At 37.1% G+C, this 19,231-nt stretch overlaps 4 protein-coding genes, 1 long non-coding RNA gene and 1 pseudogene across 6 annotated transcripts in view; 3 read left to right on the plus strand and 3 right to left on the minus strand.

Moving 5' to 3' along the window:
• The window catches only part of LOC104730732, a 4,242-nt gene extending 3,915 nt beyond the window's left edge, over positions 1 to 327 (plus strand). Inside the window, exon 6 of the mRNA XM_019233345.1 lies at positions 45 to 327. Within this exon, the coding sequence (XP_019088890.1) occupies positions 45 to 121 (77 nt within the window). The 3' untranslated portion in view covers positions 122 to 327. The remainder of the gene's footprint in view (positions 1 to 44) is intronic.
• LOC104730734 (serine/threonine-protein kinase D6PKL1) lies at positions 1,064 to 3,928 on the minus strand. Of its 2 annotated transcripts, none has more exons than XM_010449939.2 (3): positions 3,551 to 3,928; positions 2,099 to 2,871; positions 1,064 to 2,003 (listed from the first exon to the last, which is right to left on the minus strand). In XM_010449939.2, the coding sequence occupies exons 2-3, from the start codon at positions 2,770 to 2,772 to the stop codon at positions 1,163 to 1,165; spliced, it is 1,515 nt and encodes a 504-aa protein (XP_010448241.1). In that variant the 5' UTR covers positions 2,773 to 2,871; positions 3,551 to 3,928; the 3' UTR covers positions 1,064 to 1,162. The 2 variants fall into 2 exon arrangements, with proteins under 2 accessions (XP_010448241.1, XP_010448242.1); XM_010449940.2 differs by lacking the exon at positions 3,551 to 3,928 and adding an exon at positions 3,403 to 3,455.
• On the minus strand, positions 4,576 to 8,740 carry LOC104730735 (25S rRNA (cytosine-C(5))-methyltransferase nop2-like). Its single transcript, XM_010449941.2, has 16 exons — positions 8,169 to 8,740; positions 7,985 to 8,048; positions 7,719 to 7,852; positions 7,529 to 7,612; positions 7,364 to 7,438; positions 7,199 to 7,270; positions 7,033 to 7,106; positions 6,729 to 6,781; positions 6,531 to 6,640; positions 6,312 to 6,380; positions 6,152 to 6,226; positions 5,890 to 5,982; positions 5,718 to 5,797; positions 5,543 to 5,642; positions 5,069 to 5,397; positions 4,576 to 4,963 (listed from the first exon to the last, which is right to left on the minus strand). The coding sequence occupies exons 1-16, from the start codon at positions 8,658 to 8,660 to the stop codon at positions 4,903 to 4,905; spliced, it is 1,965 nt and encodes a 654-aa protein (XP_010448243.1). The 5' UTR covers positions 8,661 to 8,740; the 3' UTR covers positions 4,576 to 4,902.
• LOC104730739 (oligopeptide transporter 5-like) lies at positions 10,070 to 13,609 on the plus strand. The gene is made up of 6 exons (XM_010449942.2): positions 10,070 to 10,243; positions 10,615 to 10,742; positions 10,948 to 11,402; positions 11,484 to 11,581; positions 11,685 to 12,257; positions 12,365 to 13,609. Exons 2-6 carry the CDS (start codon positions 10,676 to 10,678, stop codon positions 13,434 to 13,436), a joined length of 2,265 nt encoding a protein of 754 aa, XP_010448244.1. The 5' UTR covers positions 10,070 to 10,243; positions 10,615 to 10,675; the 3' UTR covers positions 13,437 to 13,609.
• LOC104730738 lies at positions 13,390 to 14,877 on the minus strand. The gene is made up of 5 exons (XR_758511.2): positions 14,482 to 14,877; positions 14,265 to 14,377; positions 13,975 to 14,122; positions 13,794 to 13,878; positions 13,390 to 13,482 (listed from the first exon to the last, which is right to left on the minus strand). It is a non-coding gene; the product is annotated as an uncharacterized LOC104730738 (long non-coding RNA).
• LOC104730736 lies at positions 15,066 to 16,659 on the plus strand (annotated as a pseudogene).

Genomic DNA, 19,231 nt, shown 5'->3' on the forward strand with positions numbered 1-19,231 from the left:
GGTTTGTGGAATACCAACATGGCTAGAGAGCTGGGAGCGAGAAGATACATATGCAGCCCTTGCTGTTGTCTGCGCTGCTGCTTCTGTGGCTGTTGCTTATACTTGCTACAAACAGTTGTAATGAAGAAATATGTTAGCCCTAAGATGATTATGTTCTTGTTTCAGCTTTTCAGACTACATTTCCCCTTGAAAGGACGATCCATGTTAAAACTGTTTGATAATATGTAACTTATGTGCTCCTATCCTACTTGTCATGATTCTAAATCAGAACAGCTACCCGCAGTCTGAGTTTAGATTTATGAAAGAAACGGTTAGGGACTTTCAGCTTCTTTGGTCTCAAGAGTGATTCAGAAGTTTCCAAGAATGGCATTGCCAAAGAATTAAATAATTCATCACATTTTCAAAATACTAAAACGGATTGATTTGCAGATTCCAAAAGTCCACCACACCAATCAACCGCATTGTAGTGCCCTTCACCTTCATGTGTGCCAAGAGATGACACTGAACGAGCGCTTGTAGCCTTGTAGGCTCTGTAATGAGCTCAGCCGAAGAGAACTAATATCTTGTAATTGTTTATTTAACGTTTAAATTGTAAGTTTTGTATTTGACAATTTTCCTAAATAATTCCCAACAGAAAGAAGAAGCTAAAAAAAACATGCCTAATCAATCGGCCCATTGGTTCTCTGGTTTCATTTGGGATGGAAATTGGGTGTAACATCACATAAAGATCGTTTATCTTATGGACTTTTTCATATATAGTTGTGGGAGTCTGTTATTTGCAGAAGAAAATGTTGGGGGGTTTTGTGAAAATGCATCAAAGAAAAACTGTTGGGGTTTTGTGATGTGGCTTTGGGACATCCAACAAAGAAGGTTATTATGGTTAGCTTTAAAACTTCATTCCCTCTTCGGGTTCAAAGAGGACAAACCATGTTAAAACGTTATTTATGTGCTCCTACTTCTTATGATTCTTAGACCAGCTTTCCGCAATCGGACGTTCCATGTATGAAAAAAGGCGTAGGACTTTCAGCATGATTCACAATTTTCCAAGAATGGCATCGACAAAGAATTGAATAGTTATCACATTTTTAAATTACTAAACGGGTTTGAAGATTGCAGAGAACAATTTGATATAATCTATTGGCAGTTTCCTTGCTGAAAGTTCTCAAAAGAAATCAAACTCCAGATAACTCTGGTCAGTCTTGACACTGGTAGATGTGGCTGCTGCTGGAGTAGCAGGAGCACTCTCAAGATCAACGGGTTTCGGTATCTCTGGTGGGCTGGCGCATCGAACCAATGCCCAATTCACTCCTTCGAAGAAAGGATGTTGCTTCATCTCAGTTGCACCACGCTTATACGCTAATCTATGCTGAGGCTCCTTCACAAGCAGACTCCTAATCAAATCCCTAGCAGCAAAACTGACAACTGGAGATTCAGGGAAACGCAGAGGCTGACCCACAACATTGAAGAGTGTTGCTCGGTTTCCAGATCCCTTAAACGGGGTTTTACCAAACAATAGCTCGTACAGAAAGATTCCAAAAGTCCACCAATCAACTGCACTCCCATGCCCTTCACCTTTGATGATCTCAGGAGCTAAGTACTCATGTGTGCCAACAAATGACATTGAACGAGCGCTTGTAGGCTCAGCAATGAGCTCAGGCAACGGACTAACCTGGTTTCCAGTTTCATTTTTCATCTTCTTGTCTTTCTTGGATTTACTTGAGAAAAATCGAGGAGAAAAGCATGTTGTAGGAGCGGAAATGCAAGATGGCTGTTGGACGCAGGCGGGCTGAGCACAATAACCTGAGTTCCTTTGCCCTTCAGACACGAGAGCAGTTGATCTAACCACTGTGGGGCTAACAGTACACCTCAAAGAGAGGTCGAAGTCAGAGAGCATAACATGTCCATCTTCTCTCACAAGAACATTCTCTGGCTTAAGATCGCGGTAAATGATCCCAAGCATATGAAGATATTCCATAGCAAGAAGTACTTCCGCTACATAAAACCTGGAAGAAAAGTAAAAAAACCAATATGATTTATCACAAAAGAGGGATCAAGGACACAGCACTAAATTGATTCTGGTTCAAAAAAAAACTCCTACTTTGCTGCTTGTTCCGAGAATCGCTTCCCGGGCTGTCTTTGTCGAAGGGTATGCAAGTCACCTCCAGGACAGAACTCCATAACCAAACATGAGAACTTATCAGTCTCAAAATGACTATACAAAGTTGGGAGAAAAGGGTGGTCAAGACATTGCAATATCTCTCTCTCGGTCTGAGCTCTAAGAAGCTTTTTACGACTAGCCAAAGCCCCTTTGTCCATAACCTTCATTGCAAAATAACACCGTGTTCCGTGCAACTCAGCAAGATGAACAGTTCCGATGTCCCCACACCCTAACCTCTTCAAGAGCCTAAAATGGTTCAAACCCAAAATACCATGTTTCGTTCGGACAGCTTGTATTGCTTCCCATCTCACGTCATTCGCTTTGTGAGGCTTGTTGTTGTTACTTAAGCTGCTACATGTGCTCTCATCACTGATATCACTACTTGTGCTTGGTCTATATGTGTTACTCTTTCCGCTCTCAGCAGGACCAGACTGCTCACTAAGTTTAACTTCACCAACAGTTTTACTGTTACTGCTTGGAGCAAAAGACAAAGTCGAAGATACTTGATCTGCCAATGTGCTGACTGAGACACTTTGACTGGAATTGGAAACTGATGTTTCCAAGGTTTGCTTATTATTTTCTGGGAGAACTCCAGAACCAGACTTTGAGGCCATCAAACGGAACCTATCTACTTAACACCCAAGATTTTAAGAAACTGCTCTTAACTCCAGTTATCGTCCTGTCACCGATCCCCTCAGATAGTGTCCTGAGCTCTGCATTGAACAAAACATAGTGGTCCGTTACTTAAATCTCAAAAGAAAACTCGCAAAACAAAAACAGTTATACCATTGGGTCATATAGAGGAAAGACTACCTATAGAATAAAAATAACCAGAAAACACAACAGATACAGATTACATAAATTTTGAGCTCTTTTATAAAACCACAATCAAGAGCTCTTATCACTCTCTCCTCGTAATCAAAAAACATCCTTTACCACAGAGCTGAGCAGATAAACACAAAGCTCAATCATTACCAAGGGATTCATGTTGGAATCACAAGATCAAAGCGTTTATCCATCAAATTAAGATAGAAAATTATAGTTTCCATATAGAAAGCATGTCGAAAGAAACAAGTTACGGATCTCGAGCTCCCAAGTAATTGAGTAAACAAACAGACACTTACTCAACTCAAAAGTAATCCACCATTTCTACATCAGGGATACACAATTCAGACTCTCTGACTCTCCAATTACCAATAAATTAGCATAAACCCCTACTCATAGATTTCATGCAAAGTCTTTACCTTTTTAACAGATCTCAGAAATGTAAGAACAATCAAGCAAAGCTCTTCTGGATCTATGCAGACCCACAGAAACAAAACAAAACAAAAAAACAAAAAAAGAAGATGAAGAAGATAATAAATAGGGGAGAAATATACACAAAAACGATACCTTTAATTAAGAAGAGCTTTGGGAGAGAAAAGATCTTTGAGGTTCAGGAGTTAGGCAGAGAAAGAAGAAAAGGGATGATGATATGCCAAAAAAGGAAAGAGATGACTTTTTCATCATCATGTATCAGTAAAATACTAAAGAGAGAGAGAGGGATTTGATGAACTCATCACCTTCCTTCCATGGAAACGAAGATAGAGAGAGAGAAATGAATCAGAGAGTGAGAGAATTGAGAGTTAAAGTTTTCGACTTTTTTTAGGGCTTTTCTCACAACTGGAAGACACAATTAGACAAAGCTTTCGATTAAGAAAGAAAAAGAAAAAAAGGCCAAAGCTTTCAATGATGCCTCATGCCTTGTAATTTGCAATAATAGTAATGATGATTATTTCCGATGCATAGAGGGCAGTATTTTCAATGGCTTTATTGAGACTGGTTATTTCATTAAGTACTAGTAGTTAACTCTTTGTTCTTGTTTGAATCGACATCAGTAATACTATAGTCCTCAAATTACTTTACCAATTTGTTAAGTAGCAAGAATGGTAGATTAACTAATTGCTTTTTAAAAGATGTATCTTTTGGTCGGGTCCTGCAAAGGAATCTCTTTTCTATACTCTTTTACCGGATTTTGGAATATCCAAATCTTAATTTATATAAAGTGCATAACAGCAAATTATACGATGGGTATATATAATGCATGTGAGTGTGTGTGCAGCAGTATATAATATGTGCTGAAAAGCTAAAAATAGAAACAAGAAGATTAGTGTGAGAGAAGTAAATGTAAAGGTCCCCAACAGAGAGATAATTCTGACAATGATGGATGAAGAAATTGATTGGCGGATTGTCATGTTTCTCCGAACACAAAAGTCCCACTTCAGAAAACCTTCACATCCCTCCCTAACAATTAACAGCTCACTTACTCCCAATTCCCTTAATTTGTCACCAGATAAATTTATATTTTTATGTTGTAACATCATGGCCCCCACCCTCCAAATTTAATTTGAAGAGTTGGCACTGATCTGAAAAATTGATAGCCTTTCAAACACTTTGCCATTTTAAGACCTCATTTTCCCTTCAATTAATTTACAACTCCACATTGAAAACAAGGAGAAAAAAAAAAACAACAACAAAAGAAACTTATCCATGTGAGTGTTACTCTGTCTTTCCCATAGTTTCTAGCTGTTTTGGTGTTTACTTGGTAACTAGTCAAAAATTACAAAGCCATTGTTGTATACTGCAACGGTAACCTTACCCTCAGCCATTGAAGCCTCTCCTTTCTTGTGTACTTCACCGTGACTATAACACCGAAAGATTCTCCCTCTTTGAGTTGTTATCCAAGATGCAACCCGAACCTAATCTTATTTTCTGTGCTTTGGCCTGTCCATAGCATTCTCTCTCATGGCATTTCTTTTCTCTTCCCTGTAACATATTCAAACATTATGAACAAATGGACGTATGATACAACAATTTACTTAAGAAGGTATTCTCTTTTATCTGTCAAGGAAACAGTGAATGATCTTTTACCTAGCTTGAGCAATTTCATTCTTCCCTTGTGATCTCTTCTTCTTTTGCTTCCTTGGTTCTTCCACAGTACCACAACCACTTTCGCTTTTTATGCTTGTATTCCTTTTGCCTTTGTGAGTCTCCTTTGACCTTGGAAATTTTTGTCTGTTCTTGTATTCTTTTGTGTTACTCTCTCGCTTGGGTTGCCCATTTGCAACAGAAGGTTTCTTCAACTCCTCAATGGCCTCAGCCTCTTCATCATCATCGCTAGACGACACCTGAGCTTTCCCCATTGTTTCAACTGGCTTATCAGTTTCTGTAGGCTGCATTGCATTGCTCATCTTCTTCAGCTGCAGAACCAAAAAGGAAGAGTAAAATACCTCATCATTTAAATCACTATTGATACATCATAAGACATATTTTCGTCCATCCGCATCAAATGGTTGGATCTCTCGCAGGGAAACTATTCATAGGCTATAACCAAAGTATACATACCTTTGCAACAAAGAATCCGTCCATGTTGTGTACGTGGGGATAGAAACGTCTAGTCTTCTCTACAGAAGGGTGGAACCGCTGTTCTCTAAAACTGCTAAATCTGATTACATGCAGCAAAGCATGTGTTCAGAAGAAGAATCATGAAATTTCCTATGCAGATAAAATTGTATATTACCCTGGTTGGCCAAAATCAAGTCCACATGGAACGACTTTAACATCCCTCTTTTTAAGGGCATAATCGATAACAGCTTCGTTCTGCATAATTTGTGTACAAATGAAAATAGTGACAAAACATGAAAGACGACTGAAAAAACAAAAGTGGAACAGAAAAAGTATGGTTAACCAACCTCGGGAATCATAATGGAGCATGTTGAATAAACAATATATCCACCAGTTTTGGAATTGGCGTCTACCAAATCAATCGCACTCAGTATAAGTTGCTATGCACAAAGAAAAATATGTAGGTTAGCATTACAAACCACATGCGTCCTTCTTGATCTTTTCGCATAAAGAGGGTGTAAGAAGCGTTCATACTATTTTTCATCTTTATATATTTGTTTTCGATGCAGGGAATGTTTTTAGTTTACTTTGTTCAAGACAACAACATACCTTTTGCAAATGAGCAAATTTATTTATGTCATCAGCACTTTTGGAAGTTTTAACCGATTCATCTTTTGATATAACCTGCATTATGTAGAAGTCGATATCAAACTATGAACAGAAAATTCATTTAAAAGACTATAAGAGGGTCGGGTCCAAAATTTCTTACTCCAGTTCCACTGCAAGGAGCATCCAGCAATACTCTATCAACCGAGTTCTGACCTAAAACCTTGGATAGCTGAAAGGCAAAAAAAGATAAGATAAACAAAAAATGCAAGGGAATAACAGAGAAACTGTCTTTTAGAATTAGTTACTGTCTTTTACAACCAATTTGCAAATTTAACATCCTCTAGCATGTATTGTCAATAGAAAGGTTCAAGAAGCTAACCTCTCTTCCGTCATAGTTACAAACTATGGTATTTGTCACTCCCATGCGATGCAGATTGGCACAAAGTGACTTAAGCCTAGGTACTTTCATCTCGTTCGCATATATTATGCCTGGTTATATAATCATTATAGCATTAGGATATCTGACTATAACTGTGGAGCTGGAGGAACAAAGAACCAGGAACCAATGAATGCATACCTGTATTCTTCATTAGTGCAGCAACATAAGTCGTTTTACCACCAGGTGCCGCACTGCAGTAGTATAAAAACTTGTTATAGATACCACAATATACAACTAGTTGCATATGTCTCACATCACGGGACAATCAAAATTGGCTTTCTCGTTTTGACAACACTTTGCATCAATAGCACATGATCTATAACACATGATAGTACGATATGTATCATTAGCAACACTTGAATATCAACCTATGGTAATGCTTGTCATCATATGGTCATCTACGACACAAATATAGTGCATTTCTGTAAATATAATTACTTACGCCATGTCCACAACTCGCTCTTTTTCTTGAGGAGCAAGGGCCATCACCGGCAAGAAGGAACTAGCACTTTGCAACTGAATATGTACCAAGAACATACTTAAGTAAACAATTACGAATACACATAAAGTGTGAGCTGTACGTAACAAAACATCCAAAAATCAATTACCATATAGAAACCAGCCAAATATTCAGGAGTTGCACCAATCGGAACTTGTGAATCATAAACGATAAGTCCAACCTACAAATATAACGCCAGAATCAATCAACTACGGATGGTCCACAAAAATGTTTACACATATTAAATGGAAGACAATCTGCAAACACTACTTACTTTTGACCACTTGCTTAATGGGTCTAGATTAACTCCTCTGTTCAAAAGTACATCAGCCAGATCCCGTCTCCGAGTCTTAACCAAAACAAACATCAACATAAATTATATACCTCGACAGCAAAGAACACTTATTTCTATACACTCCAAAGCAAAAACAAACTTCACCTTAAGAGTGTTGGTACGTATAGAGGTAGGCCTTTTCTTTTCAAAAGCTTCAATTAGTTCCATGAGTTCAACAACAGGAAACATCTGTCAAGAGAGAACATAATATATATAAGTAACATAATTCCTCCACGTAACTTTAGACCAAAGCGAGCGTAAAGAGAAAAGTCAGATACTGAGACTAGGGAATAACCTCAATCAAAGTTCCAATAAGGAACTCATTATAGCCATAACAAGAACAAAGATCAGCTTTAAGCTGGTCAACATAATCTGTCCTCTTGGCTCCATCTGGCCTCAAATCCTTAAAATTCGACAGCACTCTAACAACTGAAACATATAATAGAGCCATTAAACTAAGAATTAAGAGGATCATTCCTTAGGAGATCCGAAACAATCCTAATAATAACATTACACCAAGAAGAACCTCCACAAGGAATAAAACTTGAAAATGTTACTCACTCTCTCTAATCCTTATTTGCAAGCTAGGAAGATCTGGTGGCCCACGTGCCTCTGCTTCAAGTTCCTAAACAATGTAGTGCCAAACCAAAGATTAGAAAACTAGTAAATTTGTATCATTTTCTAAGAGAGCAAGAAAATGAACAAAATCATAACAAAGCGGTTCCTTAATGTTCCTTAATGTCACCTTTTTGGTTGGTAGCTGAAACTCATCAGGCTGTTCCTTAATGTTCATTGTGAATTCATCTTTTGCATCTTTTTCCTCCTTTTTACGTTTTTTATCAATAGCTCTAGATTTTACCTCAATATCGGATTCATCAGAGTCAGAATCCAAATCAGAACCCAAAGTTCCCTCCTCGTCATCGCTACCATCAAGCAAGTCGCCACCCAAGAGCTCTGCATCATCATCATCGTTTCCTTCTTCACCATCACTATCTGAGAAAAAGTCAGAACCTGATTCAGACCCTTCATCTCCTTGATTGGACTGTTCAATTTCCTCTTCTTCTTCCTCATCTGTAGAAACTTCAGGCTTCTCCTCCGGGATACATCTCCTCTGCTTCTTCAACGGAGGCTTCTGAGATTTCGCCGGCTTCTTCATTGGAGACGACTTGGTCCGCTTATTCAGTGGAGGGGTCTGTGAATTTGTCCTATTCTTCTTGTTACGCGTAAGAGCAGCCATGGAATTAGTTTATTACAAATTAGGGTTTAACGCGGCGAGGGTTTTAGCAGAAGTGCAGAGGTAGAAGATGAAGATGGAGGTAGAGCTAGTCGAGGAAACTAACTAACTTACCCGGAGACTGAACAACGTTAATGGGCTGACTGAAACTAGCTAATGGGCCGTACTCGAATCTACTAGAAATTTGATGGCCCAATACTTTGTGTTAATTATTATTTTACTCGTGTCTGATTTATGTTGATAATTAATGGTTTGAGTGTGTTAATATATGTGAGTAGTATACTACTTGTAGATTTCTAAAGAATCACTCAATTGATGATTATTAAACCAAATCATACGACATCTAAGAACATATATGTTCTTACGTAAATGTGTCAAAATATTTTTTAACCTCTCAAAAAGTAATCATTTTAACTATTAGAATTAGAATCGTGTGTACAGAACATTAGAAGATAATTATCATAATTAACAGAAGATCTTGATCTATTATGAAGAGCTAAGTTTATAGTTTTTCTTTGATCTATTTAATACCAATCAATCATCTCTAGGCCTAGAAATTAAATATATTTAACTCACTGAACAAATTATATATACGTACCCCCATGCATGAGTAATTAAAGTTGATGTATAATAAAAACTGAAATCACGTAATTTTCTACACTCAATTTTGAACGCTGAATGCGAATTTTATTTTGGTAAATTTTAGATTCCTTTTTTTTTTTTTTGAACAAGCATCAAAAGTTAGAACAAAATTGTAAGGAAATTATCATTTTGCATGCTTTTTTTTTTTCTATTTGTTTGGGATAAAAGTTTGCAGGTGATTGATTGATTACAAATTGACAACCTAAAATGTCATAGACATTGACACGAAACAGACTGAATAAGACAGACAGACAGTGTATCCATAGTGGCTAGAAACAGAAACTTGAACAAAAGTGTAAACATGCATTCATTTTGTATAACAGGTTGATAATGGAAACAACGATAGATATTGGAAAATCAAAACAAACGCAATAATGCAATTGTGACTAGACTACAAGACCGAAACAGTACCTCTAATTTGTTCTGACGCGCGTCCTACGCACAAAACAAAAGAGTCCAAGTCAAATTCGGGGATGTATTAAGCGGTGCTTCATCAGAGTATTCTCATCGAACACGAACCCAATTATTACATGTAGTATAAGACTTTGTTACTCTCGGTAAAGAATTTTGTTTTTAGCTGCTGGAAGTGATCGCCAATTAAATTGCAACTCTTACATCACCATATTGTCTGTAACTAGTTATTTCTATGAAATTAAATCAACATCCGTTACTTTAGTTATCATTATTGGAATGCTCAATTTTGATTTGTAATTTACTCTCTCTCTCAGTCTCTCTATATATCCTACCCATCTTTATTTTGAATGAAAAAGTATGTAAACTGTTTTTGATAAGTTCATTATTCTTGTATACAGAAGTCGTCTAATCATCCGTGGAAGTGACTTTTGTTTCTTTCAAATTAAAGGCAATAGAGTGAAGAAGAAAGAAAAAAAAAAAACAAAAAAGCAATATAGACGGTACATACTACAAATTGCTATAATAGTACTGTAAGTGATTTCATGCTAACAGTTGCTATATTTAGTATCTGTTAATTCTTTTAGCTAGTTAAAGTATCTGTTCTGTTTCAACAAGATACTAAAAGCAGAATCCTACCTTCATACTCGAAATCAAGATTTTACTTTTTTACCCCCAAGTTGGAAGTTTTTCCAAGTTATAAGTGAATTGTTATTGAATTTATAAAGTGTACATAAATTCTTTGAGAATTATTAGACTCTTCACACTACAAATTACAGTCTAGTTTTTATCTAATACTACATCCTCTTAAACATCTTTACTAAAACAGAGAAAACTTCTTTTAATAGAAGTACATTTACACAAGTTTCTTACAAGAACATTAATTCTCCGGCAAGTTATCCAGGACTCTCTCTGGTCATTCTCACCCGATCGAGCCGACGTCTACTTTTGGAGGAAAATAGAAAATGGTAGGCACTCTCCAAGTATCCAAGCCTCCGGACAACACGTTTGAGTCCAAGATCGTCATAGCCGGTAAATGAACTCTCGGCTCTGTTCCGATCAAACTTGGTTTGCTGTGGTTTGATTCTTTTTTTTACTGTTATATCAGAACCTAAGTACCTAACTGATAAATAATTTGATTTGTATAATTCCGGATATTCATATCCTAAATTCTAACGATTAATGTCTTTTACGTAATTTTTGGTCGGTTGTGATTAAACCATCTTTGACGGTGCAGATGAAGAAGAAGGGGAGGATGAAAACGACAGTCCAATAGAAGAAGTCCGGTTCGCCGTGCCGATAACCGACGATCCATCTCTGCCTGTATTGACGTTCCGAACATGGTTCTTAGGAATGTTATCGTGCGTGGTACTCGCGTTCGTGAACAATTTCTTCGGTTACCGTTCGAACCAGCTGATGGTATCTTCAGTCGTGGCTCAGATCGTCACTCTCCCTCTAGGAAAGCTCATGGCCACGACTCTACCAACAAGGAAATTCCGGTTACTCGGTACAATTTGGTTCGGTTCGTTGAACCCTGGACCATTCAACATGAAGGAACATGTATTGATCACTATATTCGCTAATACCGGAGCCGGAGCAGTTTATGCGACCAGCATCATTACCATCGTTAAAGCATTTTACCACCGGGATCTTAATCCCACAGCCGCCATGTTGCTTCTGCAAACCACTCAGGTATATGCATGTATATACGTAAGTCTAAAATTAAATAAACTTTTTGTAACGTGCAGTAACATTTTTTTTTTAATCATATAGTTGTTGGGATATGGATGGGCTGGTATGTTCAGGAAATTCCTAGTGGACTCACCTTACATGTGGTGGCCTGCAAATCTGGTTCAAGTCTCTCTCTTTAGGTTTGTGTTTTTTTTCTCCTTTTAAAACATTCACATTTGTAAGTTTCACGATAGTATAAAATTTGTTTGCTTTAATCTTTGTATGTCAAATTGTATGGATTAGAGCCTTACATGAGAAGGAGGAGAAGCGTGAAGGCAAACAAACGAGGCTTAGATTCTTCTTAATAGTCTTCTTCGTGAGCTTCACTTACTACATAGTCCCTGGCTATCTTTTCCCTTCCATCTCATCCCTCTCCTTCTTCTGCTGGATATGGACCCGCTCTGTGACCGCTCAACAGATTGGTTCAGGGCTGCACGGTCTTGGTATTGGCTCATTTGGTCTTGATTGGTCCACGGTTGTAGGTTTCTTAGGCAGTCCTTTAGCTGTACCGTTCTTTGCTATAGCTAATTGCTTTGGCGGATTTGTCATCTTCTTCTACATAATTCTTCCTATCTTCTACTGGAGCAACGCTTACGAAGCAAAGAAGTTTCCTTTCTATACCTCTCACACATTTGATCACACTGGTCAGCGTTACAACACCACTCGTATCCTAAACCAGAAGGCATTCGATATCGATCTTCCTGCTTACGAAAGCTATAGCAAGCTTTACCTTAGCATTCTGTTTGCTCTGATCTATGGACTCAGCTTCGGTACCCTTACCGCAACCATTTCTCACGTCGCCCTCTTTGACGGAAAGTTAGAATCCTTCCTTTTTTCTCTGCTCTGCATCTCAAAATATAGATCAATTTATCATTTTCCTTGAAAAATCTTTTATCGTTGTTGTTGTGGTTGTTTCCATGAAGGTTTATCTGGGGGATGTGGAAGAAGGCAACATTGGCAACAAAGGACAAGTTTGGAGATGTGCATACAAGACTGATGAAGAAGAATTATAAAGAAGTACCTCAATGGTGGTTTGTCGCGGTTCTCGCTGTTTCCTTTGTGCTAGCTCTTTACGCATGTGAGGGATTTGGCAAACAGCTTCAGCTTCCATGGTGGGGACTTTTACTCGCTTGCGCCATCGCCTTTACCTTCACTTTGCCTATCGGAGTTATCCTAGCGACCACTAACCAGCAAATGGGTCTTAATGTTATATCGGAACTGATCATCGGGTTCTTGTATCCGGGAAAGCCACTTACCAATGTGGCTTTTAAGACTTATGGTTCTGTGAGTATGTCTCAAGCCTTGTACTTTGTCGGAGACTTCAAACTTGGCCACTACATGAAGATTCCACCGAGATCTATGTTCCTCGTTCAACTAGTTGCGACTATTGTTGCTTCAACTGTCTCCTTCGGAACCACATGGTGGCTGCTTTCTTCAGTCGAGAACATCTGTAACATAGATAAGCTCCCAAAGAGTAGTCCGTGGACTTGCCCTGGGGATGAAGTGTTCTATAACGCGTCGATCATTTGGGGAATCATTGGCCCTGCAAGGATGTTCACAAGTAAAGGCATTTACTCGGGAATGAACTGGTTTTTCCTCATTGGCTTTCTTGCTCCTGTCCCGGTCTGGTTCTTTGCAAGGAAATTCCCGGAGAAGAAGTGGATACAGAAGATTCATATTCCCTTGATCTTCTCAGCGACTAATATGATGCCAATGGCCAAGGCTGTGAACTACTGGTCGTGGTTCGTTGTCGGGTTCATATTCAACTACTATATCTTCAGGAGGTATAAGGGATGGTGGGCAAGGCATAACTACATCCTCTCTGCAGCTCTTGATGCAGGCACTGCGATTATGGGAGTGTTGATTTACTTTGTGTTTCAGAATAATAACATAAGCTTACCTGATTGGTGGGGGAGTGAGAACACAGACCATTGCCCTTTGGCAAATTGCCCGACAGCGAAAGGGATCGTAGTTAAGGGCTGCCCGGTGTTCTAAAACCTTGCTGCAGTTGAACATATATTTTCTCTGGACTTTCTTAGACCTGCAGGTGAGGGATCAACTACTGCCATATGATTTGGTAGCAATAATAATATTGTGTAAAGACTTTGTAAGTTTAAGTGACGATGTAAAAAAATAATTTCGAATTTAAATGACCCTGGATTTTCAAACAGGCATCTTGCAAGATAAAAGAACAGCCAAAGATCATAGTTTAGGGATCTAAAAAAATGGATCACAAGAAGAAGTTTGGGACAAAAAAGTATAGTACTTTGAGCACTTTTGCTCTATCGTGAATCTGGAAAACACTTTAACACAGACTCTATAACTCCAAAAAGAGAGTCTTCAAAAGCTAACCGTGGATGATTATGATGAAGACTGAAGAGCATAGGTACATCGCCTGGCAGTTCTACAGCTGAGGAATGCAGGGTTCAGCCAGTCCCTGCAATTAAATTAGAGAATGACAATGAGTAGAAATGAGATACTACCATCTTGTACATTAAAGGTGTAGCTTTACGGATTTATGCATCACGCTTACTTGGTGACATTGTGGGATGATCATCAAAATCTGCGAGGTCCATCTATTTTCTCTGATGAAATGCAAATCTGATAAAAAATACTCCCTGATGACACCTTTAAAAGTAGCTTGCTGCCTCCATCTTGCTCTGATCATTCTCCAAGCAAATCTGATAAAACAATATTCACAGTGGAGCATGGAGGAAATAGCACACCCCACCACAGAGCCGCAACATCATCAAACCTTTAGTTCCCTGACAATATACTTATTAGACCTCGAGCTAAATAATGCAACAAAAAAAAGTCTTTTACCTGAAGTCATCAGTGTACTGTTTCAAAGTCAAGCAAAACAAGGCTAAAAGTTTCCATCTTTTCTAATTGAAATCCTAAGGGACACTAACAGCTGCTGGAAGTTACTTCCCTGCCTGTCAATTCCAAGCAATGAAGATCCAAATTTATCATCTTTCTATTTGTAATTCAATGTACACGTCAATCAGATCCTAAAGCTTCATATAGTTGGGTTTCAAACCTTCAAAATCATGACGAGAGAGATCTCCAGAGGATTCAAGAGAAGGAACTTGGAGTGGAGGACTAGCTTGATGCAAGCCCTCTGGGAGATCTCTCTTACCCAGGCCTGCTCGTCTTTGACTCGATCACAAACTCACTGAGTCAGTCCGTAACGTTTTTACCCGCTGGAGTTACGAAGGAGATAAGATTAGGAAAAGCCGCAAACCGAATTGGTTGGGCCCATGGCGGGACCCTTAAAAAATTTGGATGCCCGTTTACCCGACCCGACCCAACCCAACCCAACCCCAACAAGTAATTGATTTCGTGGCCTTTGCGTTGAGGGAAAGAGGGAAAGAGGGAGAGTTGTTGTTGTTTTGTAACTAAAAGAACGAGAGAATGGTTAAAGCAGCGGTTGCTGTCGGAGTATTGCTTCAAAGACAAAAACTAAGGTTGTTAGGTTTTTATAGGCCAACGGTTATCTTCTCCTCCTTCTCTGCCTCCTGCATTCTTCAAACCTAAGCAAAAAAAATCCATTTTTTTTTTGGTTGCTTCTTCGTCGCCATCTCACACCCAACTTCACCTTCTCTGACATTATCACTACACCTTCCTCTCTTCTTCTTCATCTCTTCTTATCTGGGTTTTGTTTTCTAGCTTTCACTCTGTTCTTCTTATCTTCTTCCTCAGTTTCTCAAAAGAGATCAAAACAATTCATAAACATCTCTCTGATTCTGATATGAGTACCCGTTACTCCTCTCAGTTACAATCATCAGCCATTAACTCCATCACTATCTCCTCATCTTCTTCCCTCGATTCCAGGCCACATGATGATGATAACACTCACATGGCTCCGGAGAGCTCTCCATCTTCTTCCTTCTTGATGAGACTGGCTATGAGGGTATCTAGAGCAAGATGGTTCTTTTTCTTGAGAAGGGTGTTTCATTACCAGAACGCTTCAAGATCAGATCTTGGCACCAATCCTTTTAATTCTGTTACTTGGATGATATCAGAGCTTATCGCTTTACTTGTACAGATCACTGTGATAACATTCACACTAGCTTTGTCTAATAAAGAAAGACCTGTTTGGCCGATGAGGCTATGGATCACTGGTTACAACGTCGGATGTCTTTCTCAATCTTATGTTGTTATACGGTCGGTATCGTCAACATGACACTAGCCAAGGACATGCATTTGGCTTCGGCGACATTGAGCAGCAACAGAGGAGCAGAGAAGAGACCAGCAGGTTACTAGCAAAATTGAACATTTATCATAAAACTTAAATTGCAAAAGATCTCTAAGCAAATGACATATTCTGTGTGTGTGTGTTTTAGGTGCTCACATTTGATGAACAGATGCAGGACATCGCTGGAGCTTTTCTTTGCGATATGGTTTGTGATAGGTAATGTATGGGTGTTTGATTCTCGGTTCGGTTCGTTCCACTATGCTCCAATCCTTCATGTCCTCTGCATCTCCTTGCTCGCTTGGAACGCTCTCTATTACTCCTTCCCATTTCTTCTCTTCCTCCTGCTCTGTTGTGTTGTGCCTCTCATTAGTAGCTTCCTCGGCTACAACATGAACATTGCATCTTCTGACAAAGGAGCATCAGATGACCAAATATCTAGTCTCCCCAGTTGGAAATACAAACTCGTTGATGAAACTTGTGATTCTACTCAAGCAAACAATGATCCGGTAAAGAGCTCTAATCTGAATTCTGATTTAGTCAGGAATGTTTTTAACTCTCTAAAACTGCAAGTAACAACATTTCTTGATATTGCAGGAATGCTGCATATGTTTGGCAAAGTACAAAGATAGAGAAGAAGTGAGAAAGCTGCCATGTTCGCATAGGTTTCACCTCAAATGTGTAGATCAATGGCTTCGTATCATCTCGTGTTGTCCTCTATGCAAACAAGATCTCCCTAACTAACTAAAAGAAAATCAAAACGAGACACGAGTCACAAACAAGATTGAATCTCTCTAACCAAGTTCCATACGCTTTGTGTTGTGTTTTACTTTTGGTTGGTTTTTTTTTTTTTGTTATTGTTGTCGCCTACACACGGGTTACTTGTGTGAGTGTCATTTTCTTTACTTTACTTGTGTACAAAAGGGCTCACCAGTAACCGTAACTTTACCTGAAAAAGAGAAAAAAAAAAAGTGTAACAAGAAAATCATATAACATGATCAAAAAGTTGTTTTTGTTTACCAATCAGAGTTTTATTGTGGGTGCATTCATTTCTCCTTTTGATTGGTTGTATTATACAAAATGTTTATGCATTGTAGGCGGATTTTTGTTGATGATAGCCCGCTAGCATTCTTAAAGACACACTAGGTAACAACCCGCACATAGTGCGGTTAAATCAATTTAAATAAAATTATTATGAGTAAAAATATTATTTTCAATTATTATGTTTATATTTTTTGTTTTTTTAAAGAAGTATTATATAGATTCAAATTAAATGGCTACAAATGGTTTCAATTTATGTAATAAAATTTGATTTAAATTTATAATGGCATAGATATAATTAGTATTAATTAATGAAGGTTATTTGCTAAAATGTGCTTCAAGCTCTCTGCCGATGACACATCAGCATTTTTTGCAAAAATGCTTCTCTATTAATATATAGGGGATTTATATTAGGTCTCAGAATTTTTTTTAACACAATTAGGTCCCAAAAAAAAGAAATTATTGCAAATATAGCCTCATTTTCAAAAAGTTTAAGATTTGATCTCAATTTTTAAATTTTGTCTATTTCTTATTGCAAAAATAGGCCCCTACTTTATGAAGTTTTATATTGGGTCTCAGATTTTTTTTTTTTGATTTTTTTTTGTAAGACAATTAGGTCCGAAAAAAATATTGCAAATATAGGCTCATTTTCAAAAAATTTAAGATCTGATCTCAACTTTTAAATTTTGTCTATTTGTTATTGCAAAAATAGACCCCTACTTTATGAAGTTTAAGATTTGGTTTTAAGTTTTAAATATTATATATAAAACACATTAAAAAATGTTGTGTATTGGGCCTCGTATTATGTTGGACCGGCACTGACCATGTATTGAGAAAATACATAAGGAAAAGTAGAAAAAACTAAAATACAGACTCAATTCATGACACATGTAACATTCACCGTCATCTATCCAATATTTGAGGAAGATTGTCAAAGCCAAACGGATGATCTTTTTTGTATGATTATGCGCGTTGGTGTTAATAAGTAACCTCATCATCATGACCCTCCTGCATTTATGTATATGAATTTGTATGGAAATAGATCCGTTGGACAAACATGGTGTTCAAAATGACCGACTTTTAGGATGTCTTGTATAACATGTAGATCAGCTTCAATAATGTGAGAATCTTTAGCTTAAAAAAAGTTACAAACTGTTTTAACACAGCCTTATAATTCTTTGGTTTTAAGATTAAATGCATAATTATCCTATACATATTTTTAAAATTATAAGATTAGAAAATACTGTTTATTATTCTTTTTTTTCATTCAAATTGTTATATAAAATATAATATTTCTCCAAGGAAACAAATACAAAATATAAAAAATAATGATGTTGTAAATGCTATAAATATAAAGTCCATAAAGATATATAGATCATGAAGTATAATGATATTGCACCTATTATGCTTTGCCTTTAAAATAAATGAATGAGTTATGACTTTGCACTAAATTTTCTCGTTCATTTCCCCTCAGAACTTAGGTGTACAATATTTTAATCCTTGATCCCCAAGTTGGAAACAGTGATTCCACTGACACAAATTGCAGCAAATCGAGTCAATAAACGTATTTTGTTTGGGTTTTAGAGTGAGTGAGACTGATGATGATAAAACTTGTTCTTCTTCGGTTAGGTCGCAGAGGAAATTAATCCGGTTATCTCCGGTTCGGTTGACTAAGAAATTATTCGGTTGGTAACTTAACCGGATCAAAATTCAAAGACCAACCAAACCAAATTCGATTTGTTCCTTACTCAGAATCAGATAAGAAGAGACGACGCCGTATAGATTAAAACGACGCCATAGGATACAGCGCATAATGGACACATGCTCCACTAGAAGACGACGTGTGAAAGTGAATGTAAACAAGCAGTTTTTATTTTTATCACTCCTTTTACAACTGGATGTGTAAGGGCATCATTACTGGTGGTTACTCTTGTAATTGCTTTAAGTAAAAAAATAATAAAAAGAAGAGAGAGAAGAGAAATCAGAAAGAATCGATGCTTGGGGGAGGACTGGAATTGCTTTAAGAATCGTTGCTTTGGCTGAAATAGAAATGTGTCACTTGCTCGTTCGTTCATCTTTTAAAAAATAAATAAAAAATGAATAAATATAATAAAAATATTTTTTTTTAATCTTCTGAGAAATCTTCACCCATTTCTCCAGTAAAAATGGTCTAATGAATGTATCAGCATCGAGTAAATAAAAAACATATTATTTGATTTGCTTGATAAAACAATACTCTTTATATATCATAAAGATTGATGTTCTAAAAAAATTTCTTGTATCATATTTTTTTACTGTATTTAATGCATTTTTATTTTTAAAATTAAATAACTAATTAATATTTTTTTACTTTTATAATAAAGAATTAAATATTAACATGCATTTAAATGATAAGTGTAAAAAATGTATGAATAAATAAGTATTAAAAAGAATATAAATCAAAAATAATTAATAATAATACAACATTTATTATTTTTTTAATCTTGGTAAAAATCTTAAAAAATATCTATTATGATACAAAGGAAATATAAAATAGACAACAAAGAAAAATATA

This window comes from Camelina sativa, chromosome 12, assembly GCF_000633955.1.
Source record: "Camelina sativa cultivar DH55 chromosome 12, Cs, whole genome shotgun sequence".
Taxonomy (NCBI): Eukaryota; Viridiplantae; Streptophyta; class Magnoliopsida; order Brassicales; family Brassicaceae; genus Camelina; species Camelina sativa.

What these genes read in the sequence shown, in the direction of transcription:
- LOC104730734 (XM_010449939.2), bottom strand. Translation starts at nt 2,772, where the DNA reads ATGGCCTCAAAGTCTGGTTCTGGAGTTCTCCCAGAAAATAATAAGCAA. An exon ending in TTCTCGGAACAAGCAGCAAA is followed by an intron (nt 2,004 to 2,098) that starts GTAGGAGTTTTT and finishes CTTTTCTTCCAG; the next exon opens with GTTTTATGTAGCGGAAGTAC.
- LOC104730735 (XM_010449941.2), bottom strand. Translation starts at nt 8,660, where the DNA reads ATGGCTGCTCTTACGCGTAACAAGAAGAATAGGACAAATTCACAGACC. An exon ending in TTATTGGAACTTTGATTGAG is followed by an intron (nt 7,613 to 7,718) that starts GTTATTCCCTAG and finishes CTCTCTTGACAG; the next exon opens with ATGTTTCCTGTTGTTGAACT. An exon ending in CTTGATTTTGGCCAACCAGG is followed by an intron (nt 5,643 to 5,717) that starts GTAATATACAAT and finishes GCATGTAATCAG; the next exon opens with ATTTAGCAGTTTTAGAGAAC.
- LOC104730739 (XM_010449942.2), top strand. Translation starts at nt 10,676, where the DNA reads ATGGTAGGCACTCTCCAAGTATCCAAGCCTCCGGACAACACGTTTGAG. An exon ending in TGCTTCTGCAAACCACTCAG is followed by an intron (nt 11,403 to 11,483) that starts GTATATGCATGT and finishes TTAATCATATAG; the next exon opens with TTGTTGGGATATGGATGGGC. An exon ending in GTTCAAGTCTCTCTCTTTAG is followed by an intron (nt 11,582 to 11,684) that starts GTTTGTGTTTTT and finishes TGTATGGATTAG; the next exon opens with AGCCTTACATGAGAAGGAGG.